This window comes from Fringilla coelebs (assembly GCF_963513975.1).
Source record: "Fringilla coelebs genome assembly, chromosome: 18".
In the NCBI taxonomy this organism is placed as follows: Eukaryota; Metazoa; Chordata; class Aves; order Passeriformes; family Fringillidae; genus Fringilla; species Fringilla coelebs.
The window spans coordinates 6,751,989-6,775,202 of NC_140044.1; the positions used below are offsets into that span (position 1 = coordinate 6,751,989).

General features: G+C 50.1%; 1 protein-coding gene across 3 annotated transcripts; it reads right to left on the reverse strand.

Annotated features, from left to right (window-relative positions):
* Positions 1–1,084: 1,084 nt before the first annotated feature.
* TPD52L2 (TPD52 like 2) lies at positions 1,085–17,059 on the reverse strand. Of its 3 annotated transcripts, XM_084218128.1 has the most exons (9): positions 16,921–17,059; positions 16,347–16,486; positions 15,127–15,275; positions 14,223–14,282; positions 12,703–12,762; positions 8,605–8,706; positions 3,021–3,069; positions 2,891–2,939; positions 1,085–2,807 (listed from the first exon to the last, which is right to left on the reverse strand). In XM_084218128.1, exons 1-8 carry the CDS (start codon positions 16,937–16,939, stop codon positions 2,904–2,906), a joined length of 615 nt encoding a protein of 204 aa, XP_084074254.1. In that variant the 5' UTR covers positions 16,940–17,059; the 3' UTR covers positions 1,085–2,807; positions 2,891–2,903. The 3 variants fall into 3 exon arrangements, with proteins under 3 accessions (XP_084074254.1, XP_084074252.1, XP_084074253.1); XM_084218126.1 differs by lacking the exon at positions 2,891–2,939; XM_084218127.1 differs by lacking the exons at positions 2,891–2,939; positions 12,703–12,762.
* Positions 17,060–23,214: the final 6,155 nt, after the last annotated feature.

Genomic DNA, 23,214 nt, shown 5'->3' on the forward strand with positions numbered 1-23,214 from the left:
AGTGGGCCCAGGCTGGCAGCTTGGCTCTGGACATTGCTCCCTCAGCCAGGATGAGCACAGGCTGCTGGAGTGGTTGTGCAACCCCTCTCAGACCATAAATCTCAAATTCCTTTAGAAACACTTGCTGTGGTTTCAACTGAGGGTTGGGACATGGTGCCAGCAGGGAAAAGTGGCTCCTTCCTGCTTTTTGCAGTTACTTACTTTTCGATTCTGCTGTTTATCTGCTTTGTGGAACAGAGCCATCAGCCCTCACCTCAGCCTGGGTGCTCCCAGCAGCATCAGGTCTCACACCAATCTGTCTGTCCTTAGCCCCACTTGGAGAGATGTAGTTTTACCTAATGAAGTGATGTAGGAAAAATACCCCCAACCTTCAAAACAAACACCCAAACCCCACAAATCCAAAACCAAACCCCCATCACCGAGCAGATGTCCCAAGCCTAGCTGGGCATCCTTCCTGTGCAAACAGCACACCGAGGATCTCTGGTGGCCTCTTCACAACCGATTTGCCTGCTCTGCACTGCCCTTTAAAACTTGGAGACAGCAGCTCCCAGCTCCAGCCACCCATCCACAACTTCCCCATGCTGTGCTGTTCGGCTGCCAGAGCTCCCATGGAGGTGACTGATTCCCTAAGGTATCACGCTGTCAAGCCATGCTGGCACCCCAGCTGCAGCTTTTCCACATTAGAAATTTCTCCAGCCTCAGCTCCCACTGCCAAGGTTACTGCTGGGACTGCAGCCCCATGCTCCCAGCTCAGGAAAAGGGCACGAGGAAGTTTGGAATTCACCTGCAGCACCAGCCATGGAGTTTGCAGCTCCCTAGCCCAGAGGAAACAGCTTGGGAACAGTGTCCAGTACCTTGGAAAGGAAACATCAGACTGTAAATATTATTTAGTACATTCCCTCATGAGAAAGCATCCACAGAGCCAGCTGATAAGCCAGAGGGATATGATGGAATATTTTGCTTGCTTCTCACCTCAGGCTGCTGCAGGCAGTTGGTATTTACCTGACGAGTTCATAACAACCACTCAAGAGAGGATTTCAGTGCTGTTAGAACAAGACAAAGACATTCACCCCATTTTCTCCCAAAGGAATTCTTTATTGACACATTTCCTCAGTCTTTATCTTAAAGAGAAACAGTTCCATACCCAAGCTCCTGCAGTCCCCATTTCACTGGCTCTGTTCCTCACAGTTCCAGTCAAACGAGGAGTGCCCGTGAACGACACTCTACACTCCACCTACGGCCTAGTACATCTGCCCACTAACATCTCATCCCACGTCCCCAGGTCTGCAGAGGGAGGGGAGCAGGGGTGAGGGAAATGGAGATTTATCAAATCAGTGTCAAAACTTGCTTCTCTAAAGGGTCAGAGGCAGTTCAGTCCCTCCGGGGTGATTAACCACTAAAACTACCCAGATATGTACATAAGTTTAAAGACCTGAGTAAGTCCCACTTCGCCTCTAAGGCACAGAATTGCTCACTCTAGGTATTTCTACGTGGAGGCACCTTGCCTAGAATAAGATCAGGCCTCTAGGAGAAAACTTGGAATTTGTCAGCTCCTGAGCAATGAAGTTGGACATCAAAAGAGCAAAACATCCAGCCCCTGGAGGGACTGGGTGAGCTCCATGACTCTCTGCCAGTTTTGTAAACTAAAATTAGAGCTGGGGCTTTCAACTGAGAAACCCATCCAGTCACAGCCAGATGTACCAGCTGGAGGAGCCCTCAGAGAGCAGAGCAGAGTCCCTCCAATGGTATCCATATTCCAGCCTTCAGAAATTCCTCCTCCAAGAATGAAGGGATAAGCTGAGAAGGGAGAAGCAAGTTTCATACACTCGGGAAACAGAGTGCACCACTGAATTTAACACAAGAACTGGCTTTATAAACATGCTGCTATGACTGCATGATGCAAAACTCCAGTGCTCAACAACCAGCTTTAGAACCCTTGCAGTCTCCTCTACAGAAAATAAATCATAAACAAGTAAAGCATAAGTGATGTAAGGCTTGCAGTTCAGCTTCAGAGTCCAAGGGAGCTTTGCCCTAATATGCGAAAGCTTTTTTTTTTTGTTTGTTTTTACGCTTTATTTCTTTAAAGTTCATTGCATTTAAAAATAAAGATTCTTAGTTTTGTTAAAGCTAGAGCATTAGTGTAACAACGAGGCAGCTGCTAAGTGAAGTTTACCTTTTAGGAGCCCAGAAAAAACCCCAACTGTTTACCCCATCAGCCCGACAGCTCCAATGAGAGCCAGAGAAAACAGTAACAGGAGAAGCCTGGGAGCTCCCAGAGTAGCCCGCACAGAGAACGGAGCCAGAAACCAAAGCTAAGGTGCCCATGCACTTGGCTTCTCCAGTTACTGCCCTCCTCATGCTGCTCAGGGCCATGTATCTGCTCCAAGCCATGCCAGACAGGAAAAACTGTTTGCAACCACAGCAGTGGCATTTCTGAGCTACCTTAAGGAAACTCCAGCTTACACGCTCTCCCAAAAGGACAGCAGTGATACATTTAATCTACAAACTTTAGTGTAAAATATTATTTGTGTACAAAACTTTGCATTCTCTTTATTTGACTTGGATCCAGCAGCAGTGTCTATGAATGAAGGATGATCTCTCCAGACTGGCTCTCAGCCCCTTCTTGGATTTGCATGTTGTTGCTGTGGTGAAGGTTTGGGAGGGAGGGGGCTCTTCCAGTTGTGCACAGCTGTGCAAAGCCACATCCAGGCCTAGAAGGGAGCGTTGTCTTGTGGAGGCTTGTCCCCAGCTCCAGAGGGGGAGTGCAGGCCGTCAGTGCTGTTTTCCCTGCTGCCCACCACTCGGGACTGGAAGGAGAGAAGAGAGTGAGGACACCAAGAAAGCAGCACTGGGAATACCAAGTCAATTCCCCCTTGTCGAGGTCACCTACTGTAGCCAAGACTTCACATATCTGAGAGGCCATTTGCCCGAATACTAGTCTACAAGAAAAACATTGCAGAAATTAAAGTTTCTGCACAAGGCTTCACACTGTGTGTTTACAAGACAAAGCAGACTGTTACCTTTATGGTCCCAACTCTATCTTCAAAGGACTTGAAGGTTGCAGAATTCCTTGAAGAAAGAAGAGGGGAGAAAAAAAACAACAAATCAAGACAAGTTAGCTCTTAACCGTATCAAATGGCTCAGTGTGACTGGGCTCTGTGGCCACTCCCCTGCAGTGACACCATCACCCAGAACACTTCCAGCTCCTCACAGCCTTTGGCACAAATCTCTCAGGCACACTAGGCATGAACACCACATCCAAACTTTGAAGGAAAACATTTATACCACATGCAGTTCACTCAATTGCTCAAGCTAAAATGTTGAGGGAAACAAGTCCTAGTTTACTGGGGAATCAAGGCCCATTTAAGTAGAGAAGAAAACAGCTCTTAGCTTAAAAAAACTTCCAACTAAAAACATTTTGTTTTAAACAGTGGAAAGGGAAAGCTGAGGAAGGTTTAAAACAAAGGCTTCATTTTCCTGTATCACATCCCATGGGGAGGAAGGGGAAGGGCCACGTACCTGCACCTATCAGCAGTTTTATTTCTACAGGGGTGATCATTTGCATCAGGAAATGCTCACAAAAATCACAGCTTAATAAATTAATCAGAGCATTTCATATTTCTAGCAAAGAAAACCAGGTCAGTTGTTTGACAACCCAACAAGCTGCTTGGCTGGCGAAGGATTTCAGGGAGTGCTCTGTACTGAGCATCCAGACCAGGCAATTACTCATCGAGCTGCTCCCCCGGGCCAGGCTGCGGGAGCGCTGGGAGATGACTCGCCTCATCTCAGTTATTTTTGTTCCAAGGAATTGCTTTAGATTTGCAGCCATAAAATAACCTCTGCTGATCTGGAAAGAGGATGAACAGAGAGAGTTCTGTGGGCTTGTCCAGCCCTGGCAATCATTTCTCCTGCAAGGAGATCACCAGCTAAGGCACAGTGAGGGAAGGCTGAGAGGGTTCCCGTTAGGATTCACCTCAGTGCCAGCAATGGCTGTGCCATACACTGTGGCAGAACTGTAATCCTGCCCTTCAGGGACCTCTGAAAGCTGCAAGCTTCAACCAGACTTTGGTACACGGGCAACACCTCACTTAGTCCAAGAAAAGACAGGTGCTAATGACCTTAAGAGATATTAAAAACCCTTTAAATAGTCAAACTGCAGGCAGTGCTTAATCCATGCTCAGAGAGGGGCTTGCTCGGGAAAGGAACTGGTTGTCCAAGTCAGAACAAACCCCCCAGCAGTGATGGAGGCAGCCCCCCAGCCCCACTCAGGAGACACAGGCATGTGCTACATTACCTCATGGCTGGCATACTTATCGAGTGGCGGATGGAGTAGCCGCTGCTCGGAAGCGTTTGGGACAAGGAGCAAAAAGTTAACAACAATTTGACACCGTGCAAAAGCAGCCTAACCCCAGGTCTGAAGCACTCACTGGCCACATACAGGTTGCTGTGGACAGCCCAAGTGTAGGAGCCAGCCCTCTCTCCCCTTGTTTAACAGCTGCAGCCCCGAGTTTAGTTTGCCAGACACAGGACAGCCAGCATTTAACTGCAACTGTGATACAAAAGTCAATCCCAGGGCATTGGTTTGTGGTAGATTTCTCAATCTGTGTCAAAAGTTTAGGCAAGGCTTAAATAACTAGCTTCCCCTTTAAGGTCTGCAAGGGCCTGGCACAGAAATAAATGCTCTTTTAGAGCCTTGAAGAGTATCTTACCTAAGGGAATGTGAGATGGAGTGAGCCCTGGGAGAGGCCACGGGCAGCAGAGAGAAAAAGGAAGGAATGGTCAGAAACTTGCACAGAGCTAAATACCAAATGCAGGGACATGGTCACAGAATCATGGGACAGCAAAGTCAACTACCCAGGAGGAAGCCTCTCAAAATAAATCACAAGAGCAAGCAAAAAAAAAAAAGCTTTTCATTAACTCCAGACAAGCTAAAATGTTTCTCAAAGAGCAATAACAGCACCTACATCAACTTAGAATCCAGCTGGGGAGGGGAAGGAGAAGATGTCCAACAGAAAACCAAAACATTTTACCTACCCCCATCTATTCCTTTCACATGTTTTTTTAAGCATTTTTTTCTAAACTGAAGGTTTTACCAAGCACCAGCTATATTGGTAGAGATACCTCCTTCCCCCATTTCCCCCTGTGATCCCTCATACAAAGACAGCATTGCTCAGACTTCTGGTGAGGACTTAGGTAAGGACAACCTGCAATGGATACCTGCACTTCATCTTGCCAAGCCTGCAAATCTCAAAGTTACAGTTCAGAGAACAAATGCACTGCAGGTTATTTAAGAGAAGATTAAAGGTATCATGTTTACCCTGTAACTTGGTTACCCATTTTTAGGATGGGATTTTGCAATGCAGCAGCATCTCAGCAGTCTGAAACAACAGACTGAGGTTTCCTACTTCTATTAGGAAGATTACCAGGATGCTCTAAAGGAGCCTCTCCTGCCAGAGCACTGTTTTATTCCACTTACATATAATTCTTCTGCAGTAGGAAGCAGTCATGGCAAGCTGGATGTGAAGTACTTGGCAGGGAGTACAAGGGCTTTTCCTGACAGCCAGAGCAAAGATGTTGGGCTCTGTGGTTTCACTTCCCCATATATCCAAGTCAGCTCTTTGGCAGAGCAGATGCCTTGAAATGCTGCCTTTGCATGTGAAATAAATTAACTTTCTACTTACTCTTGCTTAAAGGAGAACAACACAGACAACACATCCATGCACCATGCTGCTCCATACGGAATACCACAAGCACTGGTTCCTTGTTCAGTATCTTGGCCTGGACCTAGCAGTAACCCTTCTCCTCCTTCCATAAGCATTGAAAGTTTACATAAATTCCATAATCTGCAGGAACTTTGGGTTCAGGCTAACATTTCATAAGGAATTTGCTCGTAGCATTATGTACAGCAGCAAACGTCATCAGACACCATGAAGTGCACAGGTGGACACAAACCCACAAAGCAACAAAAAGGAAACACTTCCAATTTTGCAGTTTACTGGCATCAGTAAAATGCAGGAACAGAATGTCTAAAAGCCAATTTACTTTTTAACTGTAGGTGGAGATAACAGAGACATCTGAACAGGCCAAGATTTGAAAAAATCCCACCCACTAAGGTCCATTTCCTCTCCTCAGAGTAATCCAGTAGAGCATTAATGCAGCGAGCACACTCTTACAGCATTAACTTCCCAAGGTTACAATCCACACACCAAAATGATTTTGACCAGAATACAGCATGTCTAAAGATTTAACATATTACTTGTATTTAAAAACAATTTGGCCCAAGGATTTTTAATGGAATTAGACCCACACCCTCAGTGTATTGGAGGCTCTGTCCCATTCATCAGGCATTCCTTGCATTTATCAGCTGGTGAAGGCTGAATAAACAAGGAAATCCCCTCTGTTATCTCAACACTTCCAGTGCTGGAAAATAAACTCGCTTCACAAGTGAATTTGTAGTGGAAGAAGGAAAAAACCAGAGTACAGAAATGGAGGTCAGTGTAGGCTACAAGGCCTGTAAGAGAGATTCTCTGGGAACAGAGATCATCCCACTGGTTCAGAGCAGTGATCACAGCAATACAACAGACTTCACTCCTTGTCAGCTCTGATCACATACCAGAACACCAGAGTTCACCTGGCAAGGGTGAAAAGTGGGACAGCTCCTGCAAAACCTTATGCTCAGAGTTAAACTTTCTTCAGTATCAGAAATAGGAAGACTTGGATGCAGCACAGGAGATAGAAGTCTGTTTATATATGCAGAGAAAAACTAAAGGTCTTAAAAAAAAAATCATTACTGTGTTCCCCCGCAGGGCCACATACACAAATCCTGCTGAAATAACTTTGGCAGGGATTCCCAAATGATAAAACAGAAGCTGCCTGTATTTCATAACACCTCACCCAAGGTATTGGCTATAAAAAGGAATGCAGATGTTGAAGCTGAGAAAAACCATTGCTGCAAAGCCTGGCACATGCTTGGGCTAGCTGATTACGTGGCCAGCTGTGACAGTGACTGTGCCAGGCCAGCTCTGCCACCAGGAAAGCACCCCAGGGTCCCCTCCCTCCATCACCTGCCCCTGGGATGGCACAAGCATTTCAGCAGCTGCATGACCTGCATTCTCCCAGCTCAAAAACAACAGGCAGGACCAAGCCTGTCCAAACAGCTTCTGCCTGTGGCAACCCCAGTTCAGGAGTTCCCCGTGTGGTCCCAAAAAAAGCACAGTTCCCATTCCTTTGCTGCAATAGCCCAGCCAGACTGCAGAAACCAGGCCCCAAGTTCATTTATCAGTTTGGCAAAATGTGTTCCTGCCACATCTTGTGCCAGTATCTGTAATCTGCTGTGATTACATGAAAGTCTCTTTTTCCATCAGACAAGGGAGTTTCCAGGGAAGAAAAGTTACAACTTGAATGCTGGTAAAGGTAGGAAGCCAGCTAGTCCTCTGCCAAATTCAGAGATGTGAGCTTCTGAAAACACCAAAAAACACCCTCCAGGAACACAGTAACTAACTCACTGAGGACAGAACCAGAATAAATCAGTACTATGTGATCAGAGGCCAACAAGTTCTTACCACTCGGATACTCCCAGCCACAGTGGAATAGGAAATTCCCTACAAAGAATGACAGCTACCCATTCAATCCAAGGTCTGAGATAGCATGTTAAATACAAGCTCTAAAAATCCTTCCTTAGTAACCTAGACAGGTTGCACACCCAGAATTAGCTCTCAAATATAAGAAAAAGGGGGTCAAGTGATTCTGTATGAAAAATGTGGATGTTACCATCAGTGGGGAAGAAATCTTTAGATTAAATCCTTAATATTTAGCTTTAAGTTTACCTGAGGAGCAGGTAAATCACCAATTCTAACCTTGGGCTTTGTACAGCTGAGAATCTCACAGAGCAAGAAACTCAGCCAGGACAACCTGTCCCTCTTGCCAGTTTGGAGAGGTTGAAATTTGCAATTATTTCAGTGGTCATCTACTTAAGGAATGGAGATAACCCCAACCACAGAAAAAAATGTTAATGTTAATGAATGTTAAAATGTTAATGAATCAATTGATATTTTCCAACCAACATGACATAACTGTGCCTGGAAGACATGCTGCCCTTCTCCATGGAATGTCAACACCCAGGGCTTGAAACCACATGGAATGCAGCAAACAGACTTTCCCCTTTTTGTTTTCAATCATAACAGAGCACAGGAGAGATGACCCCTCTCTAATCCAAAGCAGTTACACTGAGAAAACACACCTCCATAATCCACAAGAAATAGTAAAGGGAAATTTTAATTCTAATTTCTTACATATGATTTAAAAGCTGCAGTGAATCCACATGATGGTAAAAGGGGAAAAGCTGTTAAAAATGTTTGGTCAGTTCTCCTAAACCAAACCAAACTTAAAAGCCTTAGAACAGGCTTATCCCCTCAGTAATTCCTCAGTAAGAGTTCAATCTGTCCTAAACTACAGTGCACAGGGCCACACAGAAGGTGGCAGTCCATCAACAGCAACGTGCTGCCAACTAAACAGAAAAATGGAAGAAAGCCTAGTTATTGTCTAAAGTCCCATTCCTGTTTGAAACCAAGATCAAAGCCCTGGAGTGCAAAGCAGAAATCTTACCTCATGTCACCAAGCTTCCTGCTGATAACAGAACCTACATTGGAAAGGGCTGCTGAAGTCTTCTGTCCTGCCTGGGAAAGGGTTTCCTGGGTCTTCTTATAACTATATGGAAAGAAAATCATAAATTGAACTAACAAGTTGGATCAAAAAGTGTCCCTCCCCCCCCCATTTTGAAAAAGGACCCCATAATAAAGGAAAGAAGCTGGGTTAGTGAGCTGCACTGACTTCACTGAAAGAGCCACTTCCAGATTTGCATATATTCAAATACTTGAAGTTTTACAAAAGCAGCAAGTGTAGGATTAACCTTTCCATTAACCTTTCCTCACCTTATAGGTTTGACCATGTATTGTTAAATCTAACAAATATTTGCTAAAAACCAAAGCAAAACCAATTTTCCACATGGAAGCTCGAACACCTCTGTAGCCTAATTGCTCTGCAACCATCTTTTCATGTCCTGGAGAAAATAAATCTAGGAACCTATTCCAAACTATTCTTTCAGCCTTGAGGGAGCCATAGCATTTGATGTGGAGTTATGTTTTGGAGGAAGGAGGCAAGAAGCAAGACCATCATCATCATATAGAAAAGAAATGCAGGAATCAGCATTAGCTCTACAGCAGCAGTTTAGAAATAAATTAGTAGAGAAGTTTCCTATCAGTTACCATTAACCACAGTAGGTAAAAAGTCTGATAGCTTTTATTTGTCAGCTGATTATTTGAGTTTATACCTGAGCTGGAGACACTTGAGAACCTTTGTTTCCTCCAGATGAGACTAATCTCAGGAACAAAGATTCTTTGTGTCACTTTCATTAATTCATTCTCTCTAAACTATTCTACAGTTGATGATTAACATCTAGATTTATGTCATTCTTCAGACTACAAAGAAAAGACTCAGGCTGGAAAACAAGCTCAACAGTTTAAACTTTTCTTATTCCAAATATTTCAGCTTGAGATTATTTTTTTGCCTGGTGAGGACATTTAGGAGAAGGGCATTATAAACAGCCTAATGTTCTCTCATGCCTGAGCTGCCCTGGCTACAAACACCACGGTGACAGATGACTTACTCACATCTCCTTCTCTCCAGGCAGAAGTGCAAGGGCAGCACCACAGCACCAGAACTGGATTTAAACAATTCCAATATTCCAATTACAACATGTTGGGTTTTGTTGGGTTCTTTTGTTTTTTTTAATACCACAGCCAAGTATTTTTGAATCACGAATGCACATGAGACTTAGGCAGAACAGGGCAAAACTGCATCAGCTTTTCCTTCCTTCTTCCTGCTTCTCAGAGAGAATTCCTGTAACTCCTATAATTCCTGTAATTCCATTTTTCAGACCAATTCTTCTTAAAGTCAAGAGGTCCAGAAGAACCTGAGCAAGGCCTCAACACTGCCTCTGCACAGCACAATTTTCTGCACCTCAGCACAATTTAGGAGTGAACTGATCAGCACCAAAGCTGCTGGATCTCACACAAGGATTGCCTTCCTACTGCAACCACTGTGCTTGAGGAGGATCCCAAGCCCTGCCTTCAGCAGCCAGGCTCCTCCCTGGCTGAGCCCTGTCATGGGATTTGATTTACAGCTGCCTAACAAGTACCAAAGATCTTGTGCTCACCAAAGTATGCAGTGCTGACTCCAGGTCTGCTTGGCACTCAGAGCTCAGCACTGAGGAATGCTTTACAGCCTCAAAAGACACCATCAGGCCATTCATACTGCAAAATTCCAGGTATTATGCCCAGCTTCAGCAGGCCAGAGACTTTCCAATCATGTTTTCCACACCTGACAGCAGAATTTTTAATATAACTGAAGAACAAGTGCTTGGGTGCTGCTGCTTCTGCCCGAGTGTGCTCCTTCCTCCAGCACAACTGCTTGTGCTGGCACAGCAATCTAGATCAAGGCAACGATCTGGATTCAATATGAACTTGGAAGCACAAAAAAGCAGCAGCTGGATGAGATGGCCAGCCTAGTCCTGCATCCCCAGCTCCCACACACACGTACACACCTCACTGCTGCCAGGCAGGGCCAGGGAAGCACAGGGAGATGAGCAGCTCTGTAACCCAGAACTGCCACCACACACATGTGCAGCTGCAGCTGTGACAGCAGTGGATCAGCTTACACAAGGCTTTAATGCAACTTAACTACACCCAGCCCTGACCTAGAAGTTGCAATTCTTCCCCTGCAAGTGCCACAGCCTGGTTTTCCATGGGTGTAAATTCACAAGCACTCTCTTCTCTTAGCCCCAGCACAAAGCACAATGGAATAATCCAAATCTGGGAGTAATAAATATAAGCTCTGGCTAATACCCCACTTTACTCACAGGCAACTGGCTGCAGCAGAAGCTGCAGAGATGATCTCTGACCTGTGCTGTTCATCCTGTGGTATTCAAACATTTCACTGCACCCTTCTCCTATAAACCCTGACAGGAAGGAGCGAAATCTGCACCCTCAAATCCTCCTTTATGCATTAACACCAGCTTCCTCTCACTTGCTTTCATCCAGCAATCACCATTTGAACTGTCTGCCTAAAGACACAAACTGGGTAAGTCACCTCACATTCTGCTTACAGTGAAACTGGATCTAGGAACAGACTGGGGTGGGATTTTCCCAGTTTATGTACTGCTTGCAGAGGGAAAGTCTGTGGCCAGAAATGGCAAACACCAGGAAATTCCACAGCATGCAAAAGCACCATAAGGTCAGGAGTCAGGTCCATTCCCAGCTCACTCAAGAGCCTTGTTTGTTACAGAGCAGAGCAGCATTGAAACAGGAAAGACGATTTATTTGCATAAAAACCCCCAAAAATATGAATGAAACCTCACCCTTGGACTTCTTGAACTTGCCTTTTTGCACTCACTAAACCTTGTAGAAGTAGAAACTCTGACTGATTTCTGAAATGTTGCTGGAATCTTTCAATCCCCCTCATGTCCCTGTTTCAGTCTCTGCCTTGCCAGCACCAATTGTCACTCTGTCCAGTGCCAAAGCAAGCAGGAAAGCAAAGGTGCCACAGCTCTTCAGGCTCCCAGTGCTCCACAAAAGCACATTTCCGCCACATTTCTGTGCTTATGAAGTACAAGGAAACAGATCTAACCAGAAGCTTTCTGCTCTTGCAGGCACACCCAGGGAGGGACTCTGAACTCTGCTGGAGTCAGCCACTGACAGCAAGCACAAAAACCAAGGTCACTCTACTTGGGAAGTGAAATGGTGACAGTTTACAGCTTCTTAATCTAGAAAACACAGTTGAAAGTCGACCTGCATACTTCAAAGCTCTTTCTGCTACTCCTACACTTTATCTCTGCTCCTCTTTCACCCGTTTTAGGAAGAAAACCGTGCACTCACACATGCTGCTGATAACCAGCCAGCTCCAAGGACTGCATTTTATACCCACTCCAGGGAACAGGAAAAGCTGGCTCACATCTAAGACCTACCTCCCCAGTTTAAATCAGCTCAGAAAATAATGACAAAACCTACCTGCTCCCACTCCAGCAATGTAAGGGATTGCCCTACACACTGTGGGAAATGCACAGTGAGAAAGACAAAGGCCAACTTCCATAACATCCCTCCATAATTTAGTCCAGATGAGAATTTAATTTCAGGCATTTAGTAAGAGCACATCTAAGAGAGATTTGCATTCAACAACTGGAGTAGAATAGCTGTGAGGTTTAAGCTGACTGAGTCTGTTTGTGGCCCCAACATGCCAGGAAGCTGTCCTGGACACTACAGCTCTATCCTCATCAGGTACCACAGCAGAAAGCAAAGCTCCTGCTCCCTGCAGAGCATGCTGGGGTAACAAGAAAGGCAGTCTGGCTATTCCACAGCTTCTCAGCTGAAGGTGTAACATGTGGCACAGAGGTCTCAGCTACCCAGGGGTTCCAGCCGGTTCCTGAGACCAGGCAGGCATTTGCAGAGCATCATTTGGATACTGACCCGAGGAAAAGCTCCCTCTCCCAGCAGAGGCATTTATTGGGTTAAAAAAGTGAAAAGCTAGGAAAGATAAATGTCCAGGTAGATCTGGTGAAAGCAGAGCACTGGGAGCAGAGGCACAGCACAGTTAGTGGCAGCAGACTGGCAGAGGAAAGCATTTGTTAAGGCTGAAGGTTAAGACACTCACGCTTCTGATTGAGTTAATTTTTCATTCCAGTCCTCCAGTGTGCTGCTGGCTGAAAGATATCTACAAACACAACTGAGGTTAGAGACAGCTCCAAGATTCACTACAGATGCTTCTTCTGACACTCTCCACATTATTAGTGACTCTTTACACTTACAGTATCAGAGGCTTTATTTCTCTGACAACAGCTTCAGTCTCTCTGGTACAGCCAGAGGGAAAAGAACTGTTTGAGAGGCAGGGAGACACCTAAGCCCCAGTTTCTTTTGTTTAAGCATGTTCAAACACTGAGCACAAAGAAACAAAGCCTGCAGTTTAAAAGGTGTCAGGAAATTAAAAACTTTGCATCTTCTGCTCCCTTCCTACATGTTCTGTTGCTGGTCTGTATTAAAAGCACAGAGCAGTGAACTGATCTGAAAGCCAAAAAAATCAAACTGCCACACCCAAAGATGTATTTTACCAATACAGCAGGAACCAGACAAACAATTAAACTTTTGCTTTTCTGATCTTTAAAAATCATGTTTCTCTATACAAAAACAGTACCTTAAGGGTTGTGACAACTAACTCTGGAGGTACAGAACACACACACTACAGGAGGTGGCTGCTCCCACCTCAGACACAACACAGAGGTGCTCAAAGGAGGGGACTTGTCACCCAGAATTCACTTGCCCCACTTAGATCAGTGCCACCTTGCCTAAGGATGTGATGCTCCCAAGTCACGTTTTCCTCTTAGCTAAATCATCTCCTTCAACACAAGACAAAGAGAGAGAAACTTCAGCACAGAAAGCACTCAAGGGCTCCTTAAGTTCAGTTATGCAGCAGGAATTAATGATTCATGTCTAATATCAGTGGAGCTTTAATATAATTAAAGAATTTATTCCGGAAGCAAAAGTAGCCAGATGCTCTTTGTCTGCATTTGTCACCTGCTTGGATACACAGCAAAGATTAAATTTCATGGATTTCTAGTGCTGACACTGGGAAAAGGGTCACACACCAAGGCAGCAGATTGAGAAGCCCATGAACACATTGGCAGTTGCACAGCCCCTAATTCCAGCCATGGGGAAGCACCTCCAGCCACTTCTCTCCCAGGTGGCCATACAGAAAGGCATCAGTCAAACTGATTCCTACCACATTCATGATGAGAAATAGTTTCACAGAAAAGGTAGAGTTCACTAATATGACACCTGAAACAACAGACTAACCTACTAATTGTCAGCTGAAGGGAAATTGTGGTTACTTTTTTGTCCCCTCCTTTTTTTTTTTTTATTCAAAATGTGGTCTGGTAACTGATTGGAATTTTTCTTCTGCAATTGCAAGACCATGACAGAGATGATGGCAGTAACATTTACTCATCTCCTCTGCGACTGAGAGATGTTTCTAGCTGGAAGCCAGGCATGCTGGAAATAACAATCCTGTTTCACCCTGCCTGCAAGCAAGCCCTGATGCCTGGGAGAACAAGGAGCAGCACAAATCAGGGAAGGCAGCAAGGAACAAGGAGGTGATGCTGAGGAGCCCGAGGCACTCACAAGTCAGACTGTGTCACTTTGTCATTCCACTCTCCAAGTTTCTCAGATGTTTTCACATAACTAGAAACAGAAAGTGTTAATGAATATAACTTTAATATTCATTTTTTAGAAGACAATGACACAGATTCCAGTGACAAAGGAATAACAGAAATGGGGCAGAGACAGAGGAGGGAAGATGAGGAAAAAGGGAAAAGAATAAACAGCAAGATGAACAGCTCAACAATCTGCTCTGCAGTATCACTGTCATTAACTCCAAACCCCAGTTAAGATACAGGAGACTTTATAGCCTGAAATGATGTCCATGGGCACCCAGAGTCCCTGACACTCAGTGCAGGGACAAACTTACCTCAGGGTCCCTCCTTCTGGCACTGTCAAGCACAGCAGGGACCATACCCTTAATGCCTGTTCAGGAACAGTCTCACTTCACATATTTAGGACAAGATGACTCTGGTGAAGCACACCAATATCAGATTTTTTGCCCAGGAAGTCCAGGCTTTTAATTCAGGATGTACGACCCAGGGAATGCTTCTGAACTGGCACAAGCTGTGAAAATGTTTGCACTTCTCTTTGAGCCTGAGTTCAGAACAAGGCAGCAGCTGCCTGTGCCTCAAAGAACGGGCAGAAACGGGCAAACTGAATCAGTAAGTGTGATCCAGATTTTTAACACCAAGTGTGATCCAGATTTTTAACACCATGGCAAAGAGCAGCCAGCAACAATTTATCTTGATCACAGATATGGAAGTCCAATTTATACAGACACAAAATAGATTTTTTTAAGGTGTCTTTTACTCTATAAACCCACCAGAAAAGAAACCTCCAGGCACTGAACAGAGCTCTGGAATACCCTGCTGGGAAGTGTCAGACAGAGCCCTGGTTAAACACAAGTGTCACAAGCAACACTCACGCGTTGGAGACTTGGACATCGTGCCAGCTTTTGGACAGGTTCTGCTTTAGCCCATCCAAGGGAGTCAGACCCAGCTTCCTCTTCAGCTCTCCACAGTGCCTCTCTTTGGCAGCCAGAACTTGTCTGAGAGTTCCAATTTCTTCTTCAACCTTAGAGAAAGGCAGAGGTTTGTCTCAAATCACAGTTTAGTTCAAAACATTTTTTACCTCCTTTGAAACTAACAACATATCATTAACATTCATTTCAAAAATTGAGAAGAACATCAGATGAATTATTCAACTCAACATGAACTGTGTTGGAAGGGGAGGCTGCTCAGATTTCACCTCCATACAAGTCACTGTGACTTAGTGGCACTGAGATGAACAGAACCCATTCCTTGTATTGTAATTTCAACAGTAAACATCATTCAGTCGCCCAACCTTATTAACTAAGATTTTATCTTATGTTTCTTTTCCTCTGATGTCTTTAAAGCAGAGTTTTTCCTCAGAGATCTTTCTTACAACACTTTCAAAGCACTCTGGAGCTGTTTCCAGGCAGAGTGGGTTCATTTCTACCTTAGCTGCAGCTCAGCAACCCCTGCATGAGCACCCAGAGCAGCAAAGTCCTCCCCTGCCATAACCTGCAGGTCAAAGAATTACCACAGGATTCTCACATGAAGGACCACGGAGAAACAGCTGCAATTATCTTCAGCCACATTTCAGACAGAAATGATAACCAAAGGTGCTCAAACTTTAGGATGTTACATTTTAAACCCTCAGCTCTTTGAAAGTGTATAGGCACCAAAAATAGTTGCCTGTAAAGTGTAATAAATATTTAAGAGTAAAAGGTAAGAAGAAAAGCTCATTAAGTGCTCCAATGTTTCAGTTTCCTAAGGAAAAATGGCTTTCTTTTGCTTAGTATTTGCCTGAAGTGTTTTCTGGCTTCACATGGAACTCAAATCCTACACTGAGCTCATGGCATCAAAAGCCACTTGTTTCCTTAGAGCTCTAAATTAGTCTGTTCTGGGAAAGAGCAAACAACACACCGCAGCATTTGAAGTATCTGCCAGCTTTGTGCATTTCAACAATTACCTCCGAGACCCAAAGGTAACACTGCAAAATTAAAAGCCAAAAAAACAAACCCCAACAACAAAACACCCGGTCCCGCCCCCGTGGCTCCTGTTTGTTCCTTCCCAGCAGAACACCGCCGGCGCACACGCCGCCCGGGCGAGCCCCCCGTACCTTGGCGAGCTCGGCTCTCAGCTCCTCCTCCTCGGCCAGAGTCAATCCCTGGGGCGCAGCGCCCCGGGCCGCGTTATCCACGGGAACATCTGTCATGGCATCCGCCAGCAGACCTTTGTTGGGAGAGTTAAGGTTGATATCTGTCGCAGACAAGGAGCAGAGGGCACGGAATAAGCAAGCGGCAGGCGAGGCGCGTTATGCAAAGCAGGGCGGGGGGCGGCGGAGCTGCGGGAAGGGGACGGGAACAGAAACCGCGGCCGGAGTTTCCTCCACGGGCATCCATCGGAACCGGGCAGCGCCGGGCGTTCCGCGGCCTCACAGCCCCTGTGCCCGGCTCCGTGGGTGGGGACGGGGCGCGGCGAGGGAAGCGGAGCCACGGAGAGACCCCCGGGGCCGTTCCCCATGCCCGGGGCCGTTCCCCACCCGCGGGGCCGCTCCCCATCCCCGGGGCCCCCATCCCCGCGTCCTCCATCACGGCAGCGGCAGCTCCCGCACCGCTGTCCCCGCGCTCCCCCCGTGCCCGGCACCCCTCGCCACCAGGCGCCCCACGGCCGGAGCAGCCCCCGGGCCGTACCCTGGTTCGCGCTCTCCATGGCGGCGCCCCGGGCCCGTCCAGCCGCCGCCGCCGCCGCCCCCGGTGACGCGCTCAGCGCGCGCCGCCCGCCCGTTCCGGGGAGGGTCGCGGGCACAGCGCGTCACCGCCGCGTCGCCACGGTGATGGTGACACGTGTGTCACTGCCCCCTGCACCGGACACCGGGGTGACGTCATGGAGGGGGCAGCGCGGCCGGGCGGGGCCGGGCGGTGCCGTGAACGCGGCCGGAGGGCAGGGGGCAGCACCGGCACGGCGCACCGGGACCGCGGGCACGGCCCGACACACCGGGCGGCACCGGGACCGCGGGCACGGCCCGACACACCGACACGGGTCACCGGGACCGCGGGCACGGCCCGACACACCGGGCAGCAGCACGGCACGGGGCACAGGAGACTTCCCTGCCCTGCTCTATACGGTCCCCGAGCTCCGTTCCCCGCCCCAGCCTCCCACCGCTCTCGTTAATTAGCGCTGATCGCTCAGCACGGTAACGAGCCGCCCCGCCTGTCCCCGCACCCCTCTTTCGGGGTTCGGGGCTCCCGTTAGGTCCGGCGGTGGCTGCGGTGCCCGGAGCCTTTCCGGCACCCCCAGCCCGTCCCGGGTGCCCGGTCACAGGGACCCCTCGCCCTGGGCAAGAGGCCATGGCCGCAGGTGGGAGCGCACGCTGCTCACACTCAGTCACACTAGCTCACACCAGTGCAGCTGCAGGGATCAGGCTCCCAATGTGCCTCAAAAACCGGATTGCCGCGGTGCCACCTGAGTGACATCAAAGGGACAGCAGTGGCAGGAGGGGGAGGTCTGGCCCGTGCCTGCTGCGGGCAGAGCTCGGCTCTGGTGACGATCTGCTGTTCCCTTTGGAGGGGCTGGGCGTGGATGGCAGCACAGCCTGCAGTTCCACCTGGGTCTGAGACCTGTGTCAGGGCACCTGGAAGCCCTGGGCTGCAAAGCTCCCAACTATTTTGCAATCCCTTCCTTGAAAATCCCACTGGGCTGGGGCCTCATTTCATTTTCAGAGCCTTTCCCCTGTCTCTTCGGGTTCCCCAGGACGAGGCATGAAAAGGGAAGTGAATATAGATGGGGAAATGGAATTTGTCAGAGCCCTTTCCATCAGCACCTTGGCAACCCGAGCACAGGGTTAGCACCCACAAGAGCTCCTGGAAATGCCCTTCCTGGAGCACAGCACATGACACCCATCTGCCTGCTTGGCCTTGGAAGGACAGGGAGCACTTGAACAGCTTAACTTTTTATTGGGGGATTTTTTGAGGGGTTATTGTGAATTTCGGAGCCTTGGTGCACACCTCATTTCAAAGCTGAGCTCAGTGAAAACCCAGGGAGTGGCCGAATGCTGAGCCCATGAGAAAAATCTGGATTTTTCCAAGCTCACCAGAGCCTGAGTTCCTGAAAATCTGGCCCTGAGGTGGCTGCAGCAGGAGGGGCCGGGAGGGCTGCAGCTCACAGGGACTGCCGTGGCCTCTGCCAGCTCTGCCCGGCACAAAGCCCTGCCAAGTCCAGCCTCCCTGAACAGCCAGGGATCGGGCTGTGCCTCACGGGATTGCCCTCCAAAAATCCCCTGCTCTAGCAGCTGATTTCCCTCCACCTTCAGGCTCTGGCTTTTAATTAAATGCATCGTGCTGCCAACTTAATCATCCCCCAATCCCAAGACCTTGAAGGGTGTTGGGAAGTGCAGAGCAATCCTAAATTTAGGGAGAGGGGAAAAATAAAATCCCTTTTGTGTTTTCGGATCTGCTGGGGCTCTGCCAGGGCTGGGCAGATATTTGGGGGGGCAAAATATGGAGGCGTTTGTTCACCCGGGCAGCCACAGCTCTGCACCCTCCACCTCTCCCCGGTTCCCTTTTTGCTGCCACCGGGATTTTTGCTCGGTTGGGGTTTTTTTTTATTTTGGCCGTTTGCTGGCGAATGCAGAAATGTCAGACGTGGGGCGAGTTCCCTTCGCTGACGCCCTTCCAGCCGTGTGGAGGAGGAGGGGAAGGAGGGAGCCATTTGACCCTCTCGTTTGGGAGGTGAGCGGCATCTCCCTGTGCCCAGGCACACGTGTCTCTGGAAAGCGCATGTCCCCGGGCACCGCGTTGTTTTCCAGCCCAAACCACCGTTTCCCAGCAAAGCAAGGAATTGCGTGAACGGCCACGCACACGAGGAGCGGCACCCGTGGGCGTCCTCGGCCACCGCAGCTCCCGGGATGGGGATGCTCCGGGTGAGCACCAACATTCCTCAGCTGCCAGCTGCCGGTGTCTGCGCCGGGCCCGGGCAGGCGCTGCTGCTCCGTGGCTTCGCTGGAAGCCGCCGCGTTCTGGGCTCTGTGCCCCCTTTTAAAGCAAGCCCTGACCTAGATTCCCTCCCTGCCCGTGCACAGCCGCCGGGCTCTGTGCTCTCCCGCCGCTCCTCCCCGCGGCTGGAAGGGGCCCAGCGGAGCGGGCCGGCTCCTGCTCCTTATGCCAGTGGCACCCGCCCCGGCGGAGCGGGGAGCCAGCCTGCGCCGGCTGATACAGCCCCTATCGCCCCGGCCCGGCCCGGCGCCATCCCCAGGCGCCAGGTGTTGATGGAGCATCCCCCGAGCAGGAGGGGCGGCCGGTGGGGCTATCTCTGCTCGGCAGAGATACCACCGCCCACGGGCGGCGGTGATGACCCGCGGCCAGCCTTTGGCTCTTCTTGTCCTCCCCCCACAGCAGTGCCCCCATTCCCACTGGGCCACAGGCATGTCCCTCCCCTCGGGCTGACACTGGGGACAGCATCAGCCGGGGAGTGCAACGGGGAGGGAGCACAGCTGGGTCCCTGTTTGTCCATCCCTGTGTCCATCTGCCCATCCATTTGTCTGTCCATTCCTTCCTTCCTTCCTTCCTTCCTTCCTTCCTTCCTTCCTTCCTTCCTTCCTTCCTTCCTTCCTTCCTTCCTTCCTTCCTTCCTTCCTTCCTTCCTTCCTTCCTTCCTTCCTTCCTTCCTTCCTTCCTTCCTTCCTTCCTTCCTCCATCCCTCCCTCCATCCCTCCCTCCATGCCTCCCTCCATCCCTCCCTCCATCCCTCCCTCCATCCCTCCATCCCTATCCATCCCATCAGCATCAGCCCCCACTCACAGTTATATCCCTGACCTTTTCTTGGGTCATTTACACACGCAGCCACTCGGGCTAACATTTACCATTTACCTGGGCACTGGTGGCAAAACACACATTTAAAAAAAGCAAAAGCCAGCATTTAAAAATGGTGTGTGCACCAGCACCCTGCCCCAGGTTCACAAAGGCAGGAATTGGGAGCTGGACACATTGGAGGGTCCCCTGCAATCACCCTGGGAACTGCCCAAGTCCCCAAAAACCTTTAACGCTTCAGGTGAGACAGATCCTCTTTCCTCATCCCACAGGTGGGTGGGGGGGTGAGGGGCGATGTTGGGGTTCCTCTTTCCCCACCCACCACTGGCCCCTGCGTGCTGCAGGGCATCGCCCGCCCGGTGCTGCCTTCCGCTTTTCTCCAGAGCCAAAATAGCCCCGGACACGGCGGGGGGATGCCGGGGGTGACGCTTCCTCTTTCTGAGACACCACCGTGGCTGCTGGGGAAGGTACAGGGACTCTCAAGTGGGGATGAGCCGAGGGGACGTGGGTGCAGCTGCTGGGGCTGACATCAGGCATAGATCTGGAGCATCCTCTGGGTGCTCAGCTCCTTGCCTGGACCGCCCCCACATCCCCCACTTTGCCACCTCCCTGCCGGTGTCAGGGGTTGGTGCGAACACCTGGACCATGTGGCTGCATCCCACGGAGCAGTCTGGGGTGGGCTGGGGTCCCACCATCCCCAGGGGTTCCCCATGCCCACCTCTCCAGCCTAAGCAGAAAGCTGCACTCACGGGCTGCCCGAGGGGTTCCCGTTCACATCCTGCTCTTTCCCAGAAAATGTCAGTGACTCCCTGACTGGTGGCTGGGCTTTCCCACTGTCAGCTGGAGTCCCCCTGTTCCCACCACAAACGCCCTCAGGAGCCATGGGGACAATCTCAGCTGGAGCAAGTCAGACCCTTCTCCTCTGAGGCCACTTTTGAAAATCACACCCCTCTGCTGGAAATGGGTCCCTTAATTTCTGCTTTGTTTTCCCATCTCATTTGGCTGCTCTCAGCTCTGAAACAGCTCCTGGGTGCACCAGGGCACTCTGTGTCAGCCATCAGTGCTGCCCCAACTGTGGGGTTTCTCTCTGGGCTCCACCTCGTCATCTCCTGTTTCCACCCTCGTCACTGGGAATTCCCCCAGCAGAATTTGGGGTGAAGTTGCTCATCCAGGGAGCCACCAGCGCCATGGGGCAGGAAGGGCTGTCCCGTTTCAGCCCCACAGAAGCACCCTCCTGCCCACAAACCCATCCCTGTGCCCAAGAACATCTCAGGGGCATGCAGGGGACATGGAGGAATGTCTAGGGCTTCCCATGCACCCCCAGAATGACATGCACACCTGGGAACATGCACTCCTGTTGATGCCTTAGGATTTTAGCTTTTATATTTTTCATATATTTGTAATCCTTCAATTCTTTAGTGTATAACTCTAAACTCCATAGAAAGTGCTTTCCCATAACTCTAAACTCCATAGCTACTGCTTTTCCATTTTGGTCAGACAAAACAATTCCTCTCCAGGCCTGGGAATCAAGGACACCTCACTGTCTCAGGCCCCGAGAAATGTAAACAAAAGTGAGTTTGGGGGGCCAAACTTGAGGTAAATTACTTCATTACCCGAAGGTGTTATTTGAAGATTAACCTCCAATATGCAAAGGGACTAAACTTATAAAAGTGTGAACACCTGTGACCTGTCATCCATTTTGGGTGTAGCCCCTGGGGGACTTTGTCTGCCCAAAATGTACCTGAAGGCCCTTCAATAAATATAACCACTTTTTAATCTGGCCTCTGTTTTTAGGTTGCCCAAAAAGGCATCCCTGTGGCTAAGACCACCTCAGGGGGATGCAGGGAACATGGAGGGACATGGGATGAAGCCTCTGACCATGGACCTTCCCAAACACCCCCAGAATGATGAGCACACCCGGGAGCGTGCACTCCTGTGGGGACACACACACACACACGTGGGGACAAGGGACATGAGCAGCTGAAGGACCCGGTGGGTGATGGAGCCACGTCCTGAAACCGGGACCTTGAACCCCGCGGCCGGGCTGGGGTACAAGGGAAACTTCCCGGGGCCATGGCGTGCAAAAGCCACGCTGCTGTCACTGCAGCTGTGACCGGCTCTGGGCGTCAGCTGCCGTTCCTGGGAGCTGGGGCAAGGATCCGTCCCTCCAGCCCTCCCTCGCGCTCCGGAAACGGCCTGGGCAAAAACCCTCCTCCTCCTCCTCCCGCTTCTGCCTGATTTCCCCTGCCCTGCCCAGGGCTGCTCTGGGACCTGTTTCCCACCCCGCTAACCCTGCCCTGGGATCCATCCAGCACCATCTGCCGCTTGGAAGAGCCCTGTTCCCTAAGCTGCTCTAATCCCTGAATCCTATCTGCGCCCCGCAGTCGGTGTGAGCTGCCGGCAGCGAGCATCTCCCCGGCTTCCGCAGCCCACGCTCCCGCAGCCCACGGCCCCGCTCCCTGCGGCTCTCCCGGCTTTTCCCTGCCCATGATGGGCTGGTCGGGCTCTGAGCAGTCCCTGCGCTGCGGGAAAATGGGAAATGCTGGGAGAGGCAAGAGAAGAAAAGCAATAAGTGATGCTCGACGCTGCTGCCTCCTGCCTTCTTTTGCCCTGGGAGCGAGGCGAGCTCTGAGCCAGGAGCGCAGGAGGCAGCCCCGGCGTCGGGAGGCGAGAGAGGGGAGAGATCCCCCGGGATCGGGAGCTGGCAGGAGAAGAAAAGGAGCGAGGGGCCGCGGAGAGGTGGGAGGAGGGTGGAGGGCGGTGAGCCCGAGGGTGAAAGAGCTGAACGCTGGAGCGGACAGAGCCGGCGGCTCAGGAAGCCGGGGCCGGAGGAGCGGGGGGCTGGGGAGGTCTCCCTCGCTCTCCTCGCCGAGGAAGCGCAGGGAAGAGCTTCCCGAAGGATGCGGGGCATGGAGGGAGAGGAAGCGCCGTAGACAGCTGCACAACATCTGGCAGCGGCGCGGCCCCCCGGGACCCCGAGGCAGCCGAGCCCGGGGGGCCGGGCCAGCGCGGCGCTTCCTGCCACCCCTCCGCTGCCAGATGTGCGCCCCGCTCCCCCCGGCCCGCACCCCCACCCTTCCTCCCCGCCGGGACGTGCCCAACACCTGCTTCCAGTTCAGTCCCAGTTCGCCGGCGCTCCCAGGACCCCGCGGTCCCCGCAACGCCCAGGGGACGCGCGGC